The sequence below is a fragment of the Mustela putorius genome, unplaced genomic scaffold (genome assembly GCF_011764305.1).
Source record: "Mustela putorius furo isolate JIRA1106 unplaced genomic scaffold, ASM1176430v1.1 tig00003845_pilon_pilon_pilon, whole genome shotgun sequence".
Taxonomy (NCBI): Eukaryota; Metazoa; Chordata; class Mammalia; order Carnivora; family Mustelidae; genus Mustela; species Mustela putorius.
This window is the reverse complement of record NW_025421998.1, coordinates 53,639,796-53,662,228: the sequence shown is the minus strand read 5'-3', so window position 1 is coordinate 53,662,228 and position 22,433 is coordinate 53,639,796. Positions and strand designations below refer to the sequence as shown.

At 43.7% G+C, this 22,433-nt stretch overlaps 1 protein-coding gene across 3 annotated transcripts in view; it reads left to right on the top strand.

Moving 5' to 3' along the window:
* The first annotated feature begins 4,150 nt into the window (after positions 1 to 4,150).
* Positions 4,151 to 22,433, top strand: part of CDCA7L (cell division cycle associated 7 like) — a 46,396-nt gene continuing 28,113 nt past the window's right edge. For 2 of the 3 annotated variants that reach the window (XM_004743365.3, XM_004743364.3), the window contains exon 1: positions 4,151 to 4,318. In XM_004743365.3, coding sequence (XP_004743422.1) covers positions 4,295 to 4,318 — 24 coding nt within the window. In that variant the 5' untranslated portion in view covers positions 4,151 to 4,294. Of the gene's footprint in view, positions 4,319 to 4,459; positions 4,482 to 22,433 lie in introns of those variants that run through there. The other variant, XM_013051675.2, reaches the window with a different exon arrangement.

The following is a 22,433-nucleotide window of genomic DNA, read 5'->3' as shown; positions in this document are numbered from 1 at the left end:
GAATTAATACAGAATATTTGTAGAGCCAACTACTTAGAGAAATTTTACATTTCCGATTCCCAATTTTCCATTTCGTTGTGACTCAGGTCATGGTATCACCATGGTGAGCTTGAGCCCTGGGCAGGCCCTGTGCTCAGTGTGGAGTCTGCTTCAGATTCTCTCTCCCTCTCCCCTTGGCTCTCTGTCTCAAATAAATAAATAAAATCTTCAATAAAAAAAATGCTGCATATATAATACATTGTGAAAAAACTTAGTTCTTTAAAAACTGTGTATCACAGTGCCTTTATCGGTACCACTGATGTAGAAATAGATCATTATCTTTTCCTTTTTTAATACCTTAAGTTCTTAGAAAGGTAAGTGCTTTGAATAATCTTTTCATTTTCATCCCTTTATTGTCAGTGCCTGGTCATAATTATATTTTATGTTTAGAGACTAAATGATTAATACTATATATTTTCCAAAAAGCCTATGAAATATGGATCACACTCATCATATTTTGAGTTTATATACCGTCGCTAAGAAATCTCAAATGCTTTGAAAATATTCTTTCATTTATTTTCCCAGCACTATTTTTGAGGAGCAGATGGGTAACTGTCACAGTTGAAAGATTAGATGAGAGAATGCTTGCAAAGAGAACTCAGCACAGGCTTTGGTGCCCAGCCAGTGCTCATTTAGCTACTGCTATTACTGATACCATGATGACTACTGGCTTTTTGCTGGAACCATGGGCATTACAGTTTCACCATGATGTGTACTCTTCTGCAGCCAATATATGAAGGCATCGATTATTGGTCATTCTGTCTTTTTCTCCATAGCTGTTCAAGTGGTTATTATCCGAATATATTTAAATTGGCTATGACAGCAGTTTCTTGGCAAGCTAAGTCAGCAAGACAGATTACCAACTTGGAATTAAAGGAAACATCCCAGATCAGCACCAAGTCACTGTTAGGTGACGACTTTGCTGTAAGAGACTTGATTTTAGATCTTTTATTCTGCGACAACTTGGAAATGTTATCTTGGAGTGTCTCAAATTTAGAGACGTCTCCCCATTTGGGTGAGGTGTTATCTAATCTTGATGAGATGGGAGTTTCAAGATGCTGAGAAAGAGAACAAGTGTGGATGTTATCTTGTATAACTGTCATTTCATTTATTCACAATCAAATGTAATGCTAAGTGGTATTCAGATATTACTCACATTGCTTCCAACCCTCTACCAAAGGTGAATTCTTTGCTGGGCGTTTAGAATTCCAACCTGGCATACTTCTCTGTTATAAAGTGTGCACTGAGGATTTGCCCACAGCTGAGCTCCATGGGGCGGGCAAAGCCACTACTTCAGAGCAGAAGAGAAATATTTGGACTCCTTTTATGGAGGAAAAAGTTGTGGGCCAGGAATGATAAACGATCATCACAACTATTTCATGTCATTTGAGGCATGTGCAGTGGCATTTAATCCCAAATTTCTTATCTTGTTGAAGGTATTATGGACCCGGTTTTAAATCTCAGACACATTTAAAAAGCAACCATAGATTTCTAGACAGAGATTCTTTAAGAAATTTTGCAACACTTGTCATCTCCTTTTCCTCTGTTGCAATATACTGCTCCTGAGAAGGGACATACATTCTTGCAGTGCCGTGCTGAAACCCAACACTCACAACCATGCTCCCATCCATAACCATGAGTAGGAGATACAGTAGACCCTTGAACTGCATGGGTTTGAACTGCAGGTCTACTTACATGTAGATTTTTCTAGATGAATAGAGTACAGCCCTGTAAATGTATTTTCTCTTTGTATGATTCTTCTTTTTTAAAAAAAGATTTTATTTATTTATTTGACAGACACTGAGAGAAGGAACACAAGCAGGGGGAGTGGGAGAGGGAGAATTAGACTCCCGGCTGAGCAGGGAATCCATGTGGGGCTCCATCCCAGGACTCTGGGATCATGACCTGAGCAGAAGTCAGATGCTTAAAGACTGAGCCACCCAGGCGCCCCTCTTCGTATGATTTTCTTTTCTCTCTCTTACTTTATTGTAATAAAGTGTGTGAACAAATAAATATGTGTTAACAATAGGCTATTAGCAGTTAAGTGTTGGGGGAGTCAAAAGTTCTATATAGGTTTTTGACTGTGCTGGGGCTTGGCCCTCCTCACTGCTAGGTTGTTCAAGGGTCAAATAGACAGCACGGAGCCAAAATCTGACAACAAAAAACAGCACTATAGAATCAATTACTAAGTACTATTCAAGTGCATGGGCTTTTCAGGACAAAGGAAGAAAGTTTCCATGTTGCCATTTGAAGACTTAGTACTAGTTATAGCAAATTTCTAAAGCAAGAAGGTGCAGCTACATACAGGTTTCCAAATAGGAACTAGGTTACTTCAAAATCTGCAAATTTGCACACTCTGACCTATTTCAAATTTATACTCCCTTTTGCAAAAGGGATGTGATGCATCCTACACTGAAAGGAAGTTAAGTGAAAACATCACTGGTTCATCGGAAAGCAAATTCACTGAAAAAGAAAAAAATTCCAGTGGAACACATTTCACTCTTGAGTTTCCCAACAGCCAAAAGGAAAAGATAAATTTTGAATTTGGAGGCATAAGGAGTGTTTTCCAGTTTGGCAGTCTGCAGTTGTCATTCACTAGCAGGGGGACAGGGATCTTTCTCATAATGCATCATCTTAGATTCCATCTCCACATTTTAAAAATGTGGATAGTAAGAATCTGGAAGAATGTTAGGAAGATCCAAAAAGATACTATATATATGAAGGAGAACTCTAAAGCATAATCAAAATGAAAGTGGCTTTAATGAAGTTTATATTACCCAATAAAGAGAAAAATTTTTAAAAAATCACATTATGTTTTATTGATCTTTCTTCCCCCACAGTCTGGAACATGGAGAGGATGTAGCACATGTATTTGCTGAACCAATGAAAGGAGGAAGTGTCCAGATGTTCTCTCCTCAAGCTTGAGCAAATGTTTGGCCAACTTCATTCACTGCTTCAACAAAAAGATGAATTTCAGATCCCAAGCAGCCAAGAAGGGCTACAGAAGGTCTCGTGCATACGGTGGTCCACTCTGAACTCGTGACCACAGTGCTAAAAGGCTTTCGATACTGCTCCACAAACCTGCTCTGATTCCAGGACAACTTCCCTACCAGCCTTCCCCAATCCCTTCTTCAAGTCTTCCACACTCTCCACCCACTTACTTCTTCACTCTGCTTACCTGAACCTTTAAGAAGTCTTCCCTGACATGTGCCAAATTAAGTCTCCCTATTTTAAGCCACCATAGTACCATTTACCTTTGCCCTCATGGCGTCGATCATAGCTCCAAATTTACTTTTATTTGCATCATTATAATTGAGCTTACTATCACATTAATGGTATTTGAATCATTAAATTATGAATGAAATTCGTTGCTACATTATTATTACACTTACTTGTATCATGATTGCACTTATATATCATCTTGCTGGTGGCTGGCTCCCTGACTGCAAGCTCCCAAGAGAGCAGGGACCTGTTTTTTTTCTTTTTTTGTTCCATCTCGTGTTTCCAGGTCTGACACAGTGCTTGACGCATGGTAGTTGTTCAGCCACTATTTGTTAATCGGTATTTCTAACCTCTGGAAAGTTGGAGGGGATTTGAAGCTTCCCAACCCCAGGGCCTCGGTAAGGAAACCCGGGTTGCTTGTGGTGCAAAGTGAACACTGTAGCAATATTTGGGGAGGCGGCGGAACCCCGCCCCTTTACAACAACTAAACAAAATGAGCTCCGAAGTAGCTCGAAAATACTCTCCCGGAGCGGAGACACGGATTGCAGCAGAGGCATGTGCTTCAGGGCAGGAGCTGGAACAAACCCTGCAAATATCCCGCGCGCGTAGCCCGGCGTGCCAGCTGGAGGCTGCGCCGGGACTGCCCCCTCAATTCTCCCGCGCGAAACCCGGCCGGACGGCTCCACTCCCTCCCTCCGCTGCAGGGGGGAGCCCGGCGCCCCCGCACTGGCAGCGCCACGGGCCGCGCCCATCGGCACCCCCCTCTCACGCCGCGGGCGAAGCCAAGTGTCCCGGTGGCGAAGTTTGGTCCGAGACCCGAGCCCGGCAGCCGGGCGCAGCGGCGCCGAGGGAGCGGCGCGGCTCTCTCCCCCCCTGTCCCGGGCGCCGAGTGCGCCCCTCCCCCTGGCCCGCCGCAGCTCTGGGCGCAGCGCGCGGGCTGCGCGGCCGCGGGTGTTCTGCGTGCACCGGGCCCGTGGCGAGCCAGGCTCCCGTAGCCGCGTACTAGGAGGAGGCCGGAGCCCGGGTGGGAAGAATGGAGTTGGCGTCTCGCTCCCAGGTGAGGGTCCCGGCGCCCGCCCCAGTCCCGACGCCTCCCGGCCGGCCTGCCTTTTGCGTCCGGCCCTCCTCCCTGCTTGGGGCTGGAAACGTGGCCCTTGGCCACCGCGTTGCGGACCTGGCCAGCCTCGCCCCGGGAACGCCGGAGCGGGCGCGCCCTGCAGGTGTGCGCGGTGGGTCAACTTGGTGGGGGCCGGGATGGAAGAGTCTGGGCGTTTCCTGCGCGGCGGTGGCCTCCGTCCCCGGTGGGAGCCCGGGGGTCGCAGGCCGGGCCGGTGGAGCCGCGAGCCGCTGGAGTGGACGCGTTTCGAGGGAAGCGCAGGCGGGGAGCGGCAGGGGCGTAGCGCCTGCGTTTGCAGCGCTGGTGGATCTGGCGTGGAGGGGTGGGCGGTGTGCGGGGAGCTTTTCTGGTGCGCTCCCCCCACTTTCTCCGGGAATTGGCACGGAGATGAGGAAGTTTCAGAGAAGTGTAATTATTCTTAAAAAATAGCTGGGGGTCCAGTTCAACTTGGATGAGGGAGTGTAATTTACAAGGAATTGCTCTTGTATTTGTTCTAGAACTTTTCTAAGTGTTTGCAAGGAATTTGTAAGCACTTGGAAGGGGAAATGGCAACGTCATGAGGCCAAGTTAAAAACAAAAAGCCCGGAGATCGCAAGAGATCGCAAGCCGTAAACCCAGCGGGACCCCAATTACGCTTTATGGTCCACACTGGGTTTTAAAAATCTCATTCACAAACACTTGAGAGTACCCCTCCTCCAAATGTTTCCGGGGGTGGTGGGGAATGTGAACGTGACTTCAGTGTTGTATTCTACTTCTTAAAAGAGCTTTTCCTTACTTTCTAGTAACGAATATACCTAGTATTTTCAGAGGTAAGCAATACCGACTTTTTTTTTTTTCAAATGAACTAAATATAAAACTTTTAGAAAGGGAAGGAAATAGCTTGTGGGAGCCCGAGAGAGGTTTGTGACGGTTGGATTTTTTTCTTGCTTTTGTGAGTGCCATTAACTCACCGCTTCTACTTTACCTTACACTAGTAGTGTTTTCCTCCTTCTCCACCGGGTGCTGGGAGAAAGGCGGGGCTGTGGGCGTCTCTTGGGAAATGGAAGTGACCCAGCAAGTCAGTCGTGCCTGAGCCCAGACCGCTATCACCTGCCTGGGTCCTGGCGCCAATTAAAGACAAAACTACTAATGGTTGGTCGTTTTGGCCATACAGTGATGTCCGAAAGGCTTCCTGAAAGTAGAGATTTGAGAAAAAATTGTTGTGGATGTTGATGAGAAAAGAGTACTGTTTTCGAATTTCCCCAATGAGGGGGGAGGTATTAAAAGGAAGGAAAAGAAACAAGAGTAAGAACTGAGTCGGCTTTGTGTTTTATTTTCCACTGACCTTTACCATATAATGAATATTCTCTAGGAATTAACCCTTTCTGCAAGGAGCTTGGAGCCCCCTATGAATTTCATCAGACAATGTATCTGGATGACATAGGACTCCGGAAACCTGTTCTGCTCCAACTGTACTCCCACTACTTAAATATACAGTCTATGTTTAGTTTCAAAATGTCCCCAGAATGTATGGTCGTCGGGAGTGAACCTTTTACCATCAAATAATAAGGCTAATTTTTGGTACTTCTAAAATGTTAAATAAACTATTTACCATGTGGGGGTAATCCACAAATTACATCTGACCCATTATACACCAATTAGGGCAAATTACTATATGTAAGAGGATCGGGTTTGTTTTTTTCCCACCCTTTTCCAAAGACCTAATTTGCAGCACAAATTGAGATGCATGACGATTTTTCCAGTGGAAATGTTCCTGTTCATTATAATTCAAATGTGAGCAGATTATAGTCTCTCTAAATTAGCAGAAAGGTTCGTGGGGTAGGCAGGTGACTGCCAATAGGAACACTAACGAACATTTCAGGCACAGCAAGATGTTAAATTTGTGCGGTCCTCCCCTGTCCCCCAGCCTTATGAATAAAGCAGTGTGATGAACCGCCTGGGGTGAACTTAGTGCACAGTGCCTTTTACTCTCACACATACAATCAATAGAATTTCCATCCCTTGGAAAGGACAGAGTGGGAAGGGCTTCCAGCAAAGCAGCCTATGTTATGAGAAGACCGAGATTTAAACCAAAGTCCTTTTTAGCTTCTGCTTTTTTGCAGCCTCACCCATGTGTCGGATTTGCTGTCCACTGACTCAGACCACAGCTTCTATGGGTGTAGTCCTTGTGGGGCTGACCACTGTGTCTTTGTGTCTTTCTGTCGAATGACCAGAGAAATACTCCCGTGAAGGGGAGGGTATGGTCCCTTTCTGAGAGCAGTTGGCAGTGCAGCTAAGAATTTCTGGAGGATGAGACTGCCTCCGCCTCCCAGCAGAGGAACCAGCAAGTCCTGGCTGTCAGTGTTGTCCTGTGACTCTCTTCTTGCTCTAGGGTGCAGGCTGGACTCTCAGAAGGAGTGAAGCAGATGGTCTCAGGAAAGGGTCTGGTGCACGCTGCTGGCATGGTAAAGAGGAATTTCTTTGGTGCTGACCTCATAGCTACAAAGAGTCCTCTTGATTCTCTCAAAGTTTGTGCCCACAGAAAGCTGCTCACAGAGAGGGATGGTTTGTCACTTCTTGGAAGGACAGCACGGTGATTTGCCATGCACTGAATTCTCAGTAATGAAAAATTTCAGAGATCGCATCAATTCTGATCTGGTCGGGCACATGGGACAGAAATCCACGAGATAATGATGTGACTTAAAACAGTTTATGTATATTACAGTAAATTAATGAAAAAGATCAATAAAGCCATTGAAATAGAACAGGCATATTCATTTAAACTGTCCTTGAGAGTTCTGCTTTACCCATCAGCACTTGTCTGAGCTACAGTTTGCAATTTTTACCTCCAAGACACGATTTTGTTTCATAGAAGATAGCTTTATTCACCAAAGTAGGATTGACAGAGTAAGAGCATTAGTAGGGCTGTTTTCTTTTCTTTTGGGAAAGCAGTGGTTTCTGAATATTTTATTTTTTAGGTTTTTAATTTGAATTCCAGTGCAGTTAACACACAGTGTTTGTTAGTTTCAGGTGTGCAATACAGTGAACCAACAATTGTGTACACCACCCAGGGCTCATCATGAGAGCTGCGCTCTGAACCGCGGTCACCTCTTTGACCCATTCCTCACCCAGCTCCCCTTTGATGGATGAACTGATGAACAAACCATCAGTTTGTTCTCTCTGAATGTTTTTAAGTAGGATCACGCAGAGGCATATTTGGTAACTATAGCTGAAGATAACGTGCAGAAGACTTTGTCTCCCACAGTGGTAAATGCTGCCATTGGTATGTAGTGCAGAAGCACCGTGTGGAGTCTCACAGTTAAAAGGGGCCAGAGTTAGTTCACAGAGCTGAGGGCTTCCTGCCTGTTCTTAATCATCAGCTCATGACAGAGGGCTCCCTGATTTCGTTTTCAGATATTCTTTGAGCACTTACTGTGTGCTGGGTACTAAGGTCGGTCTGGAACGCCTTGCCTCTTCTGCCTTTGCCAGAACTCAGCTGGCCCCTACTGTGCTTTGGGGACCTACAAGGCCCTAGGTTTTGGGAATGGAAGAAGATCTGAAGAGCCATCCTGTCCCCCCCATCGCCCCCATCCCCCGCCTATGGAAACTCATTTCCTTTTATCAGACTTAGTTCTCACTGTAGTTCCAAAATGGCTTGTATTATCTGTATTTTAAAGATAAGGTGAACTAGAGCCATTTGCTCTGGGCAGCCCAGCCAGGAAGGGCCTGAGCCAGGATTCTGTCCTCAGAGCCAATGCCTGACTTGGCCAGTAGACTCACGGGATCTCGGCAAGTCACAACTCTATCTGAAATCCTTGCTTAAGCAAGGGCATGCTAAGTATAATCTATTATTTAAATATAAGAGGTTGTGGGGCGCCTGGGTGGCTCAGTGGGTTAAAGCCTCTGCCTTCGGCTCAGGTCATGATCTCAGGGTCCTGGGATCGAGTCCCACATCGGGCTCTCTGCTTGGCAGGGAGCCTGCTTCCTCCTCTCTCTGCCTTCCTCTCTGCCTACTTCTGATCTGTCTCTGTCAAAGGAATAAATAAAATCTTAAAAATAAATAAATAAATAAATATAAGAGGTTGTCACATTGGGGTTTTCTCCTAACACTTTTGCTCCTCCCTTTAACTGGAAGAGCTGGGGCGTTCACAGCAGCTGGTCTGGTTCTTTTTTAGAGACTGGCCAGATGAGGCTTTGGACAGGATTCCTTGATACTGACTGTAACAGTTGGCATTGGAATATGAATCAGATTCAGAAGGCTTTTACATAGGAGCGATATTTAGATGAATTTTGTATTGTACAAGTAATATCAGGTTCACAGAAGCTGAAATAAAAACGAAGTTGGAACTACTATTCTACCTCCCCTACTCCCTGGGTGTCGTTTTCTTGATCGTTCCCATCCGGTGTTTGCCTGTGTTTAGTCACCATTTTTGCCTAATTTTCGGTATGATGGCAGTTTGAATTCTGCTGTCTTTAGCTCTGCCAGTGCTATTTCTGAGTAGCTCGGAGGTCTTCACAGTTTTCATTTTTAATGACTGTGGCCTTTCACCTTGGTGTGTATTTTATGTACTTCTCTGTTGAAATTTTTTTTCTTTATTAGAACTTTTCAATAAATGTCTTGAGCTGGTATATGCCTTGTGCCCTGTGTTGGAGTCCACGCTGTTTTTATTTTTTTTATTTCTTATTCTTCTTAAGATATATATATTTTTTATTTATTTGAGTGAGAGAGAGCATGAGAGGGGGAAGGTCAGAGGGAGAAGCAGACTCCCTGTGGAGCTGGGAGCCAGATGCGGGACTCTGATCCCAGGACTTCGGGATCATGACCTGAGCCGAAGGCAGCAGCTTAACCCACTGAGCCACCCAGGTGTCCCCACGCTGTTTTTAATGATGATTTCTTTATTGAGTCCTTCCTGTTTCCCAAAAGGAGTGTGCCTGCTTTGCAGTGGATGGGAGTCTCTGACACAATGTTTTTTCCCCTTCATTGTGCTGTGCTAGCTAAGAGAAAGCAGTGTTTACTACTCAGGTTAGAACACGGGCTCATGATAACTAGACAGAAACATTGTTTTCTTCCTGAACATGGAGCACCTAGCCATGTGTTTTTGGTTTGGGGAAATGTGGAGAGTAGTCTTAGAGGTGTGTTCTTCTTTACCACCTGGGAAACGGTGAAGATGGGAGCATACTGGCAGTGCCTCTGGATTGGGCTGGCCTGGAATTCTGCAAGTTGGTCACGTGGATGTGGGGGTGGGGGGAGATACCCTGCTCTGGGCTCCTACCCTGGGTGGCACTGAATCACTTTGCCTTCTTTTGTATTGCTTATTTCAACTATAAATCATCTCCTAGATGTCTGAAAATAAGTGTTCATCGACACTTGAATGTCTAGAGGTAAAACCATAGGCTCCTAATGAGTTTCTGAGAGCTGAGAAGAATGTCCTTCTGGATCTGGGTGCTGGTTGTCATGGTTTGGTGCAGTTCATAAAACTTGACCAGGCTATGCGTGGAAGCGATATGCGCTTTCTGTTGCACTTAAAATGTTTTAAAAAATAGTGTGTACAGTTCCTATGAGTGAGTCCTAAAGTCTGTGCTTTCAGACTGCCTAACCTGCCCCAGGCACATGGGGGACAACTTCCCAGGCGTCTTGCGCCCATGCAGTTTTTTGGGTATCCTCCGCACCGGGTGTAGTCCAGGGATCCCTTCCACAGACCCTCTCTGCTGTTCCCCCAAGCCCTCCAGAGCAGCAGCACAGCTGTTGGGCAGGACCCCCACACCTCTGAGCTCTGGCATCTGGGTTTTTTGGCACAGAGCCTGGCGTGGCCCCCCTCGGCTGCCTGCTGGCACACCTCACCCTCTGTTAGAAGGGCCCAAGGGTTTACCCCAAGGTAGTGTGTGGTGACCCTAAATCACACGGCAGGCCAAATGATAATTACCCTGAGGGTGCAGGGCCTGGCATATTAACAGGTGTTAAATATTTGTTGAATTGTTTAAAAAAAAAAGAAAGATGGCTTTTCTGGCTGTCACTGTGTAGTGAGAGGAAGTAGGAGTTATGACGGCCTGCAGCATCCTTCTGTGGGGCTTATCAGATTCTGCTGTTGGACTGATGGCAGAGGCCAGTCCCAGCCTGCCCCAGAGGCCCAGAGGGGCAGCAGCCCCACCATCTGTGTAGGGGATTTTTTTCATCCATCTGCAGTTTTATCTTCAAAAGTGAGGCACATTACACTTATTTTGCATTCTATTCCATAATACATTTTTATTTATTTTAACACAAAAAGGATTTTTATAAAATTACCCTCCTGGGAGGAAAATTCGCCTCCCCTGTGCCACCCATGGTCTTGAAACCTTGGGGCTGTCACCGAGCTCCTCATTTTGAGAAGTGTGGAACTGCTTGCTGAGTGTAGCATTCAGAGAGCATACCTGTAATAAATCCTGAAATAGAAAAGATACCTCCCTGCCTCCTCCTCCACCCCATAATATCTTTGTATGGAAAGCTCCACGACTGAGCGTAGTTAAATGGGGAAAAAAAAATACAACAACAAAATATTTTAGCGGGCATATTTTTTTTAACATGGAGCTTTTATTTTGCTCACTATTAACACTGGTTTAAAATGGGAAGCTAAGAAAAATAAAAGTGCATTTAAAATGACTGGTTATTCTTAATTCTCTTTTTTTTTTTCCTGATCCTTGGTTCCAGGCATTTTTTTATTGGGGGAGTTTTTTTTTTTTTTTTTTTTTTTAATTAAAATAACTGAAGGCAGTGGGGCCGCATCTAGCCATCCGCTCACTCACACAGGCCTCCTACATCAGGCTGCCTCCACCGACCGACCTCAGACAACCAAGCCCTCCTCATTCTGTCTGACCACACTGCTGGCTTCAGCATGTCACTGAGAGCACCTGGTCTCCGTGACCTTCATTGCAGGAAGTGTATTGTCTTCCCTGGCTGCAGTGGGTCCCGAGAAAGGCCGCACTGGGGGAATGGGATGTCCACTGTGGCACAATGCCCGGAGCTCAGTGCTGTCAGCAGCCTGCGCGGGCCTCGCTTCAGGGACTGTTCGGGACTGTTGGTCCCTACCGCCTGCCCCAGCAGGGTGCTCTGTGTCCAGAGGATCCCTGTCTCAAGGCTCTTGGGGCGGGCTGTGGGATGAAGATCCCTCCCCCACACTCCCATCCCTGTGAGGGTCTGTTCAGCACTTGCTGGGACGAGCACAGGGACATTTGTCTCCTCTGAAAGAGAGGTACCCCCTGCGTGCCTGTTCTCCACGTCCTTTTTTTTAAAAAAAAAAAAAAATTTTTTTTAAAAAGATTTTATTTGACAGAGCAGGCCTACTGGCTCAGGCAGGGGGAATGGCAGAGGCAGAAGCAAGCAGAGAGCCCAGCAGGACACAGGACTCTATCCCAGGAGCCTGAAGCGATGACCTGAGCCGACCCTGACCGACTTCTCCCACTCCCACAGATGCCCCTGTTCTCCACTCTGGCTCTCACCCGCCTGTCCGCTGCGAGCCCTCCTTCAGGCTGACCCCGCCATGTGCCTGCGGACACAGGGCTACCTGGAGGCTGCGCACAGGCTCTGGGACCATTCCCCGCCCTGCAGGGTTAGTTGACCTCCTGCATTTACTGCCCTGATGATCCTGTGTCCCACCCCGCACTGACAGTGTGTAGCAATCGTTCCCTCCTCCAGCCCCTGGCTCATCCCTCCTGGGACTCCTTAGCCTGGTGCTGGGGTCGCACCCTCTTAGGAACCACACGAACTGGTCACGTGCTCTTCTGTAACTTTCAGTCATGGACAGGGACAGAGCGTTCTCGCAGAATGCTCTTAAGTCACAGGCGGGAAGCTGTCAGGGCTCAGAACAAGTGATCTCTGGTTCTTTTCCTTCAGGGTAAATGGGAGGAATGCAATTGCCTAGTCCTCGTAATAAGCAAGACTGTTAGATCTACTTTTGCCAATGAAATGTAAGAAGTGGTGTGTGTCACTTCTAGGTGGAATTTTTATTTTTATTTTAGAAGAAAGCCTTTTTTTTTTTTTTTAATGGAGAGAGAGAGACTGGGTGGCAGGGAGAAGGAGAGAGAATCTCAAGCAGCCTCCATGCCCAGTGCAGAGCCCAGCACAGGACTCCCATCTCATGACCCTGAGATCGTGACCTGAGCCGAAATCAAGAGTCAGGTGCTTCCCTGACAGCCCTCCAGGCGCCTCGCTAAGTGGAATTTTCTTTTTTTTTATCAGAGAAAGAGAGGGGAGAGAGCGAGCACAGGCGGACAGAATGGCAGGCAGAGGCAGAGGGAGAAGCAGGCTCCCTGCTGAGCAAGGAGCCCGATGTGGGACTCGATCCCAGGACTCTGGGATCATGACCTGAGCCGAAGGCAGCTGCTTAACCAACTGAGCCACCCAGGCATCCCCCTAAGTGGAATTTTCAAATGCCACTAGGTCATTTGCTGTGTGTCCTTCCCTCTCCTGCTGCTTCTGCCAGCGTTCCAGGTATTGGTCTCTGTGGCAGCCCCAGTCCCGTGTGAGGACAGTGGGGAGAAGTGTGGAATGTTTTACCTGGCTGGCCCGGGATGAAAGGTCACAAAAAGAGAGAAACCTCGTTTTGTTGTTCAGCCCTTTAAGACTTGGAGTTGCTTGTTCCTGCTTTATAACCTGACATGTCCTGACACACTAAAGGTTCTCACACTTCAGTTGTTGGATTCACTCTGCTGTTCTTGTCAGTGAGCTGGGGTTGGTGGTGGGTTGTCGTGGTTGTGAAAGGGTTCAGAGTTAGAGATGGTAAGTGCCTTGTGGTGAGCAGGAAAGTCTCACTGGAAACAGTAGTCATTCTTGTCCAGAATGCCAATAGCACCTTCTTGAAAAACAGAGCAGTCAGTTTGATAATCAGTCTGTTAGGGACCAGTGAAATCTTGATACTGGCTTCCTATTTCCTGTCTGCTAACCTTTCTGGAAAAGGAAACCACCCAGCGTATCCCAAGTGGTCTGGCTCACTTTCCTCCTAGAACCTCTGCCAAAACTCCAGTTTCTTCTGTGACTCACCTGGATAGCTCTTCTAAGCCCTCTGCACATACCTGTCTGTAAGGTTCTCCGCATTTACATGATCTCTTTTTTAAATAGCACTGTTTATTTGTTTTGCCTTTTCTTTTATTGTGGTAAAATATGCATAGCATAAAATCTACTGGCATTAGGTGTAGTCACATTGTTGTGTGGCCATCACCTCTGACCATCTCCAGAACTTCTTCATGATCCTGAACGGAAACTCTGTACCCATTAATCACTGATCCCACTACCAGTGGTCATCACCACCTTTCTCCTTTCCTGTCTCTCTGAATTTGGTGCTAGGTACCACACAGAAGGGGAATCATGGACTATTAATCCTGTCGGGTCTTATTTCACTCAGCTAATGTTTTCAAGGTTCATCCATGTTTATCTAGATTAGAATTTCCTTCCTTTCTAAGGCTGAATGATGATGCATTGCATGTATATACCACATTTTCTTTATCCATTCCTCCTTCCATGCCAGTTGGGCTGTTTCCACCTTTTGGGTATGGTGAGTAATTCTACTGTGAACATTGGTATGAAATAACTATTTGAATCTTGGATTATAGTGTTTTGGGCCATATACCTAAAGTGGAATTACTGAATTATGTGGTAATTCTGTGTGTGTGTTTTTGAGGAGCTACCATGTTTTTTGCCACAGCAGCTGCCTTGTTTCACCTCCCCACCGACACTGCCCAGAGCCTCCCGTTACTCCCCATATTCACCACCACGTAATTTGGTTTTTTGGTGGTGGTGGTGGTGGTGGTGGTGGTGGTGGTGTTTTTTAAAAATAATAGTCCTCCCCCTCTCCCCCCGTGGTTGTGGAGTGGTATCTCATTGTGGTTTTGATTTGCATTTTCCTCATGATTAGTGTTGAACATCTTTCCACACGGTTACTGGCCATCTTTTTATTCTTGGAGAAATGTCTTTAAGTCTTTGGCTCTTTTAAATTGGGTTTTGCTGTTGGTGTTGAGCTCTAAGAATTCTCTATTCTGGATATTAAATCTTTATCAGATGTATGATATGCAGATACTTTGTCAGTCTCTTGATCGTGTGCTTTGATGTCTTAACTGGTCCTGATTTTGCTGAAGTCCAATTTATCTGTCTGTTTCTGTTGTTGCCTGCGCCTTTGATATTCTATAAAAGAAATCATTACCAAGTCTAATGTCATGAACTTTTCCTTTATGTTTTCTTCCAAGAGTTAGTAGTTTTAGCTTCTAGTTTTAGGTCTTGGTTACATTTTGAGGTTTTTTTGGGAGATGTTTGTGTTAAGGATCCAGCTTCATTCTTTTCAGTGTGGATATCCAGTTTTCCCAGCATCATTTCTTGAAAAGGCCGCTCTTTCCCCCCTTGAATAGTCTTGGCATTTGGTCAAAAATTATTTGACCCACATGTGTGTGAGGGTTGGTCTTCAAGCTTGTCATTCTGTTGCACTAGTCTGTATGTCTTTTTTTTTTTTTTTTAAAGATTTTATTTATTTAAGAGAGAGAATGAAGGAGACAAGGAGAGCACAGGGGAGAGGGAGAAGGAGAAGCAAGCTCCCTGCTGAGCAGGGAGCCCAACATGGGGCTCCATCCCAGGACCCTGAGATCATGACCTGAGCTGAAGGCAGATGCTGAACTGACTGAGCCACTCAAGTGCCCCTATATGGCTGTCCTTATACTAGGATATCTCTGTTTGGATTACTGTAGCTTTGTAATAAGCATTGAAATTAGTAAGTGTGAGCCTTCCATCATGGTTCTTTTTATTTGTTTATTTGTTTGTTTATTTATCTTTGAAAGATTTTATTTTTAAATAATATCTACAACCAACATCGGGCTTGAACTCACAACCCATGAGGTCAAGGGTTGCACGCTCCACTGACAGAGCTTGCTGGGCTCCCCTGGTTCTTCTTTTTACAGATATTTGTTTGTTTGTTTGTTTGTTTGTTTATTTTTGGAGGGGTTATTCTGAATCCCCTTAGATTCCACACAAGTTTTAGGAAGGGCCTTTCTCTTTCTGCAAAAAAAATGTTGCTGGGATTTTGATAGAATTGCACTGGACCTGTAGATAGCTTGGAGGGTAGTATTGTCATGTTCACGATATCCGGTGTTCTGATCCATGAATATGTGGTGCTTTTTCATCTCTTTCTGTCATCTTGAATTTTTTTTTTAAAGATTTTATTTATTTATTTGACAGAAATCACAAGTAGGCAGAGAGGTGTGCAGAGAGAGAGGAGGAAGCAGGCTCCCCACTGAGCAGAGAGCCCCATGCAGGGCTTAATCCCAGGACCCTGAGATCATGACCTGAGCGGAAGGCTGAGGCTTTAACCCACTGAGCCACTCTGGCGCCCCTCTTGAATTTCTCTCAGTGATGTTTTGTAGTTTTCAGTGTAGTTTTTCTGCTTATTGCCTCAGTTAATTTCTAAGTGTTTTATGCTTTTTGATGCTATGGTAAATGGAATTGTTTTCTTAATTTCCTTAGCAAATTGTTCGTTGTTAGCATGTAGAAATGCAACTGATTTTTCTGTGTTGATTTTGTACCTTGCAGCATTATTGACTTGGCTAATTACTGCTCACAGGTTCTGTGGAATCTTCAGGCTTTCCTATGTATATGAACATGTCACTTGCAAACATAATTTTACTGCTTCCTTTCCAATTTGGATGCCTTTTATTTCTTGTGTAGTAGTTCTGGCTAGATCATCAAATACTGTGTTGAATAGAAGTAGTGAAAGTGGGATCCATGTATTGTTGTTGATCTTAAGCGAAAGCTTTTAGTCTTTGTGGAGTATGGGGTTACCTGTTTTTCATATGTGACCTTTATTATGTTGAAGTTTCCTTCCATTCTTTGTTGATTGTTTTTTGGTTTGGTTTGGTTTGATCATGAAAAGGTGTTGAAGTTTGTCACATGCTTTTTCTGCATCTGTGGAGATGATCACGTGTTTTGTTTTCTATGTTGAACCATCTTCCGTACCAAAATGAAATCTCACTGAGGCATCTTGTGTAATCTTTTTACTATGCTACTGAATTTGGCTTGCTAGCATTTTGTTGAGGATTTTTTTGTTGATAATTAAAAGGGATATTGCTCTGTGCTTTCCTTGTCTTTATCTGTCTTCAGCATCATGGGAGCCTACTGGCCCCGTGGGATGAGCTAAAGAAAGTGCTCTCTTCATTTGTTGAAAGAGTTTGAGAAGGGTTGATGTTAATTCTTCTTTAAAAGTTAAATAGAATTCACTAGTGAAGCCATCTGGGTGTCCTTAGTGAGACATCTATTCCGGTTTTCTATTCATGCAGTCTTGGAAGGTTATGTGTTTCTAGGATTCTCTCCATTTCATCTAGCTAACCCTAATTTGTTGGCATTCAAATGCTCATAGCACTCTTTGATTGATTATCCTTTTTATTTCTGTAAAATTGGTAGTGATGACTCCTTTTTATTTCAGTAGTTTGTACCTCTTTTCATAGTTGGTCTAGCTAACAGTTGGTCAATATTGATATTTTGAGGGAACCAACTTTTGGTTTTGTTGATATTTCTCTGTTGGTTTTCTGTTCTCTATTTATATCTACTATGATCTTTATAATTTCCGCCTTCTGTTATCTTTGGGTTTAGTTTGCTATACTTTTCCTATTTCCTTTTATGGTGTAAAATTAGCTTGTTGGTTCGAGATCTTTTTTAATGCAAGTGTATACAGCTTTAAATGTCCCTTTTAGCATTGCTTTCCTCTGCATAGTATAAGTTTTGGTACATTTTGTTCTCATTTTCACTTGTTTGGAAGTATTTTCTAATTTCTCTTGTGATGATTTCTCCTTTGGAGCAACCCCTTGGTTATTTGACAGTGGTGTTTCATTTTCACATATTTTTGAATTTGCTAGTCTTCTTCTGTTACTGATTTCTAGTTCCATTTCATTCTGATCAGAAAAGATAGTTTGTATAATTTTAACTATTTAAAATTTTTTTTTAAAGATTTATTTATTTATTTATTTGACACAGAGAGAGAGAGAGAGATCACAAGTAGGCAGAGAGGCAGGCAGAGAGAGAGAAGAAGGGAAGCAGGCTCCCCGCTGAGCTGAGAGCCCCATGTGGGGCTCAATCCACGACCCTGGGATCATGACCTGAGCCGAAGGCAGAGGCTTTAACCCACTGAACCACCCATGCGCCCCTTAACTGTTTTAAATTTATTCTGACTTATTTTGTGGCCTAGATAAGGTCTGTCCTGGGGAGTTTTTCATGCAACCTTAAAGAAAATGTATCCTACTGTGTTGGTTGGAGTGTTATGTCTGTTAGTTCGAATTGGTTTATAGTATTGCTCAGTTCCTGTTTCCTTGTTGATCTTTTGTCTTATTCTTTCCATTATTGAAAGTGGGATATTGAAGTCTTTAACTATTATTGTAGAACTGTTTCTTTCATTTCTGTCAGCACTTGCTTCATATGTTTTGGAGCTCTGAAGTTTTGTGCATGCATATTTTTAATTGTTATGGTTTCTTGGTGAATTGACCCTTTTATCCATATGCAGTGTCCTTGTAATTTTTTTTTTTTTTTGACATAATGTCTACTCTGATGTCACTATAGTCATTACATCTCTCTTTGGATTACTGTTTACATTTGCATATCTTTTCTGTCCTTTCACTTTCCAGCCTCACTGTCTTTTTTAGGTATGAAGTGAGTTTTCTGTAAACAGGGTATAGTTGGGTCCCCCCCCTTTTTTTTTTAATTCTTACTGCCAGTCTGTGTCTTTTAATTGCAGAGTCTAATCCATTTGCATTTAAAGTGGTTACTGGTAGGGAAGGACTTTTGACATTTTTGTTTAGTTTTGTTCTCTGTATTCTTCTTAGCATTTTTGATCCTTGTTTCCTCCATTACTGCCTACCTTGGTGTTCTGTTGATTAATGGCATGTTTTGATACCCTCATTTTCTTTTCTGTGTAATCTATAGATTTTTTTTTCCTCTGTGGTTAGTATGGGGATTACATAGAATACTCTGCGATTGAAATAATCTGATTTGAATGATACTGGTTTGTCAGTGGCATACAAAAACTCTACTGGTATACAGCTCCTCCCCTCCTCTTGTTATCATTGTCAGCAATTCTATCTTTATGCATCATGCAGTACAAAATGTGGAATCATAGGTGCATTTTTTAATTGGAGAAAACAAAAAAGTGAGTTTATATTACTAACAGTATTTGTATTTTACTTCGAAACTTTATATTTCATATGGCTTTGAGTTACTCTCTAGTGACTTTTCATTTCCTCTTGAAGAATTCCCTTTAGGATTTCTTGTTCGGCAGGTCTGGTGCTAATGAACTCTCAGCTTTTTATCTGGTAATGTCTAAGGACAGTTTTGCCAGGTAGAGTTCTCGGTTGACAATTTTTTCTTTCAGTGCTTTAAATATATCATTCCACTGCTTTCTGGCCTTCAAGGTTTCTTCTGAGTAATCAGCTGATACTCCTTTAGAGGAGTTCTTATGTGAGATGAGTTGTTTTTTTTTTTGGGCTGCTTTCAGTATTCTCTTTTTCTTTGTCTTTCATGGGTTTGATTTAAATAAGTCTCAGTGTGGGTCTCTTGGGGTTTATTGAGCTTCAAGTCTTCCGTCAAACTTGGGAAGGTTTTGGTCATTACTTTGTCAAATAGCCTCTCTGATTCTTTGTTCTGCCTCCTCAGTTTGATTTTGAACTTGTCTCATGATATTTTCAATTTGGCTATTGTATTTTTTCACTTCTAGAATTCTTGTTCCTTTTTATAATTTCTCCTTGTTGACATCATTTTGCTTATACAGTCTACCCTGAATAACACAGATTGGAACTGCGTGGGTTCAGTATACATACATTTTTTCTTATAGTCCAGTACTATACATATAGTGTCTACGATTTTCTTTCTTTTTTTTTTTTTAAGATTTTATTTATTTATTTGACAGAGAGAGATCACAAGTAGGCAGAGAGGCAGGCAGAGAGAGAGGAGGAAGCAGGCTCCCTGCTGAGCAGAGAGCCCGATGTGGGACTCGATCCCAGGACCCTGAGATCATGACCTGAGCCGAAGGCAGCGGCCTAACCCACTGAGCCACCCAGGCGCCCCTACAATTTTCTTAATATTTTCCTTTTCCTAGCTTGCTTTGTTGTAAGAATACAACATATAAAACATACAACTTATCAAACTGTTAATGGACTGTTTGTGTTATTGGTAAGGCTTCTAGTCAATAGTAAGCTAATTAGTTAAGTTTTGGGGAGTCAAAAGTTACATGTGGGTTTTCAGCTATATGGAGGGGTGGTCAGTGCCCTCAACCCGTGGTGTTAAGGATTAACTGTGTATCCTTTTCCCAATTTACTTTAGTTTTCCTTTTGTTCTCTGCGCATATTGAAGGCAGTTGTCCTCTGTCTAGTAAATCCACAGTCTGTGCTACCTCACGCATGTTCTCTGTCAGTTTGTTTTGTTCCTTTGAGTGGGCCAGTTTTTTCTATTTCTTTGTCTTTGATCTTCTGTGGAAGAGTGGGTGTTGGAGGAAACAGCCACCTTTTCTAGTCTTCACAGACTGGCTTTATGCCAGGGAAGTCATTCATTGATTAGCTGGGCATGCCCTGAGCCTGGAAGCTTAAAGTCTTGTCAGATCTTTGCTGAGCAGGTGTCTGGCCTGGCCTGGCCTGGTGTGAGGGTTGCCTAGTTCCCTGATGGGACACAGCTGCTTTGGAATGCCTTGGTTTCCCACAGAGTGTTACCCAAGCTTCTCCTTGGGGCTTTGGGTGGTCTACTGTACTTCCCCATGCATAAACTCTTCATCTCAGGTCTGTAGTCACCTGCAGGTCCGTAGTCACCTGCAGCTTTCACGAGCAATGGCTGGAGCTTTTCCTGGCAGGAGACTGAGTTAGGTGAGAGAGGGACCAGTCTCTTCAGGCAGTCCCCGATTGGGTACAGTGTTGTGGTGAGTGTTGTAAGGAGCTGCATTCTGCCTACGATTTGCAGTGTTTAGTAAGTCACTTGCCTACTTTTACATATTTATAGGCCAATTTGAATAGTAGGATAGTAAGTTTTTTTTTTTTTTTTTTTAAAGATTTTATTTATTTATTTGACAGAGAGAAATCACAAGTAGATGGAGAGGCAGGCAGAAAGAGAGAGAGAGGGAAGCAGGCTCCCCGCCGAGCAGAAAGCCCCATGCGGGACTCGATCCCATGACCCTGAGATCATGACCCGAGCCAAAGGCAGCGGCTTAACCCACTGAGCCACCCAGGCGCCCCGGATAGTAAGTTTTTTAACTGTTATAATGAGTTTAGGTGTTTTTAAAAAAAATTTAGATGAAATTCATGTAACATAAAATTAACCCTTTTATTTATTACTTATTTATTTTTAAAGATTTTATCTATTCATTTTACAGAGATCACAAGTAGGCAGGCAGGCAGAGAGAGAGGGAGAGGGGGAGAAGCAGGCTCCCTGCTGAGCAGAGAGCCCGACACAGAACTCGATCCCAGGACTCTGGGATCATGACCTGAGCCGAAGGCAGTGGCCTAATCCACTGAGCCACCCAGGCACCCCTTATTTATTTTTTAAAAAGATTATTTATTTGATAGAGAATGAGAGAGTGAGAGAGAGTACAAGCAGTGGAAGTGGCAGAGGAAGAAGCAGGCTCCCCATTAGCAGGGAGCCTGATGTGGGGCTTGAGCTCAGGACCCCAGGATCATGACCTGAGCCAAAGGTAGGTGCTCAACCGACTGAGCCTCCCAGTCTCCCCAAATTAATCATTTTAAAGTGAACAATTCATGGGACTTTTGGGTCTGGCTCTGCTTGCTTATTAGTATAATGCTTTGCAGGTTGAGCTACATCATAGCATGAATCAGTAGTACTTCATCCTTTTAATAGCTGAATAAGAACCCACTGTATATTGTATATACTACAGCTTCTTATCCACTCATTCATGATGGATCTTTTGGCTGTTATAAGTAGTCCTGCTGTTAACATGCATGTACATGTATCTGAAACACCTGTTTTTGCAGTTCTTTTAGTTACCTAAGAATGAAAGTGCTGGGTCAGATAGGAATTCTGTGTTTGACTTGTTGAAGAATCATCAAAATGTTTCCCATCGTGACTGAACCATTACATTCCCACTACCTATGTATGAGTGTTCTGGCTTCTCTACATCTTCTCCAACACTTCTTCTCTATGATTTTTGGACTCTAGAGGATGTGAAGTGGTATTTTGTATTTTTGGTTTGTACTTCCCTAATGACTGATGATGTTGAACATTTTCTCTTGTATTGCTGTTCATTTGTATATATAGTTTTTGGCGGGGGGAGAAATATGTGTCAAGTTCTACATGCATGTTTTGATTGGATGGTGTCTGTTGTTGCATCATAGGGGATCTTCGTATATTCAGAGTGCTGGGTCCTTATCACTTAGGTGTCCTGCAGCTCTTTTTTCTCCCATTCTGTAGGTTGCCTTTCACTTTCTTGATAATGTCCTTTGATGAAGAGATGTTTTCAGTTTTGATGAGGTCCGGTTTAATCAGTTTTTTGTTGCTCATGCTTCTTGGCCAAAAAGTTTAAGCTTTTTGATTGAATTTAAACACAAATGCTAATTAGTGGGTAGTTATTTTATTGAAAAATAGCATTTGCCTGAATGTCGTTTGTAGGGGTATGAGCAAGCTGTGTGCCCTTGAGTAAGTAGGCTCAGGTTTGCTCCCTTTTGAGAGGAGGTGCTCCAGCTGATGGAGGAGATCTCCTTGTACTCCTCGACATTGACTCCTGGACCCTGGATCCTCTTAGCTATAAATAAAAGCTCATATGCTCCATCACTCTGAGTTGAACCATATTTTCTGGAGGTTTTCAAATCTCACTGCATATACTTCTAAAAAAGTAACTCCCCTGCTTTAGATGTACATGACCACGTTGGTGTTTTGAGACTTCAGGCCCACTTGTCTGCTCCCCGGTTCTGTATCAGGGTGCTTGTCTTGTCACGTGCCGCCATTGCTGAGTGTCCCCATAATGGACAGCTAAGCTGCTAGCGGAGAAGCAACCTTGTCTTTCATTACTTAGGCAGACTGAAGACTTTAAATACGTTTTAAGCCTTTTCTGTGTTCCCTTTTTAGTGACTTTTCTTTGTTTTACCT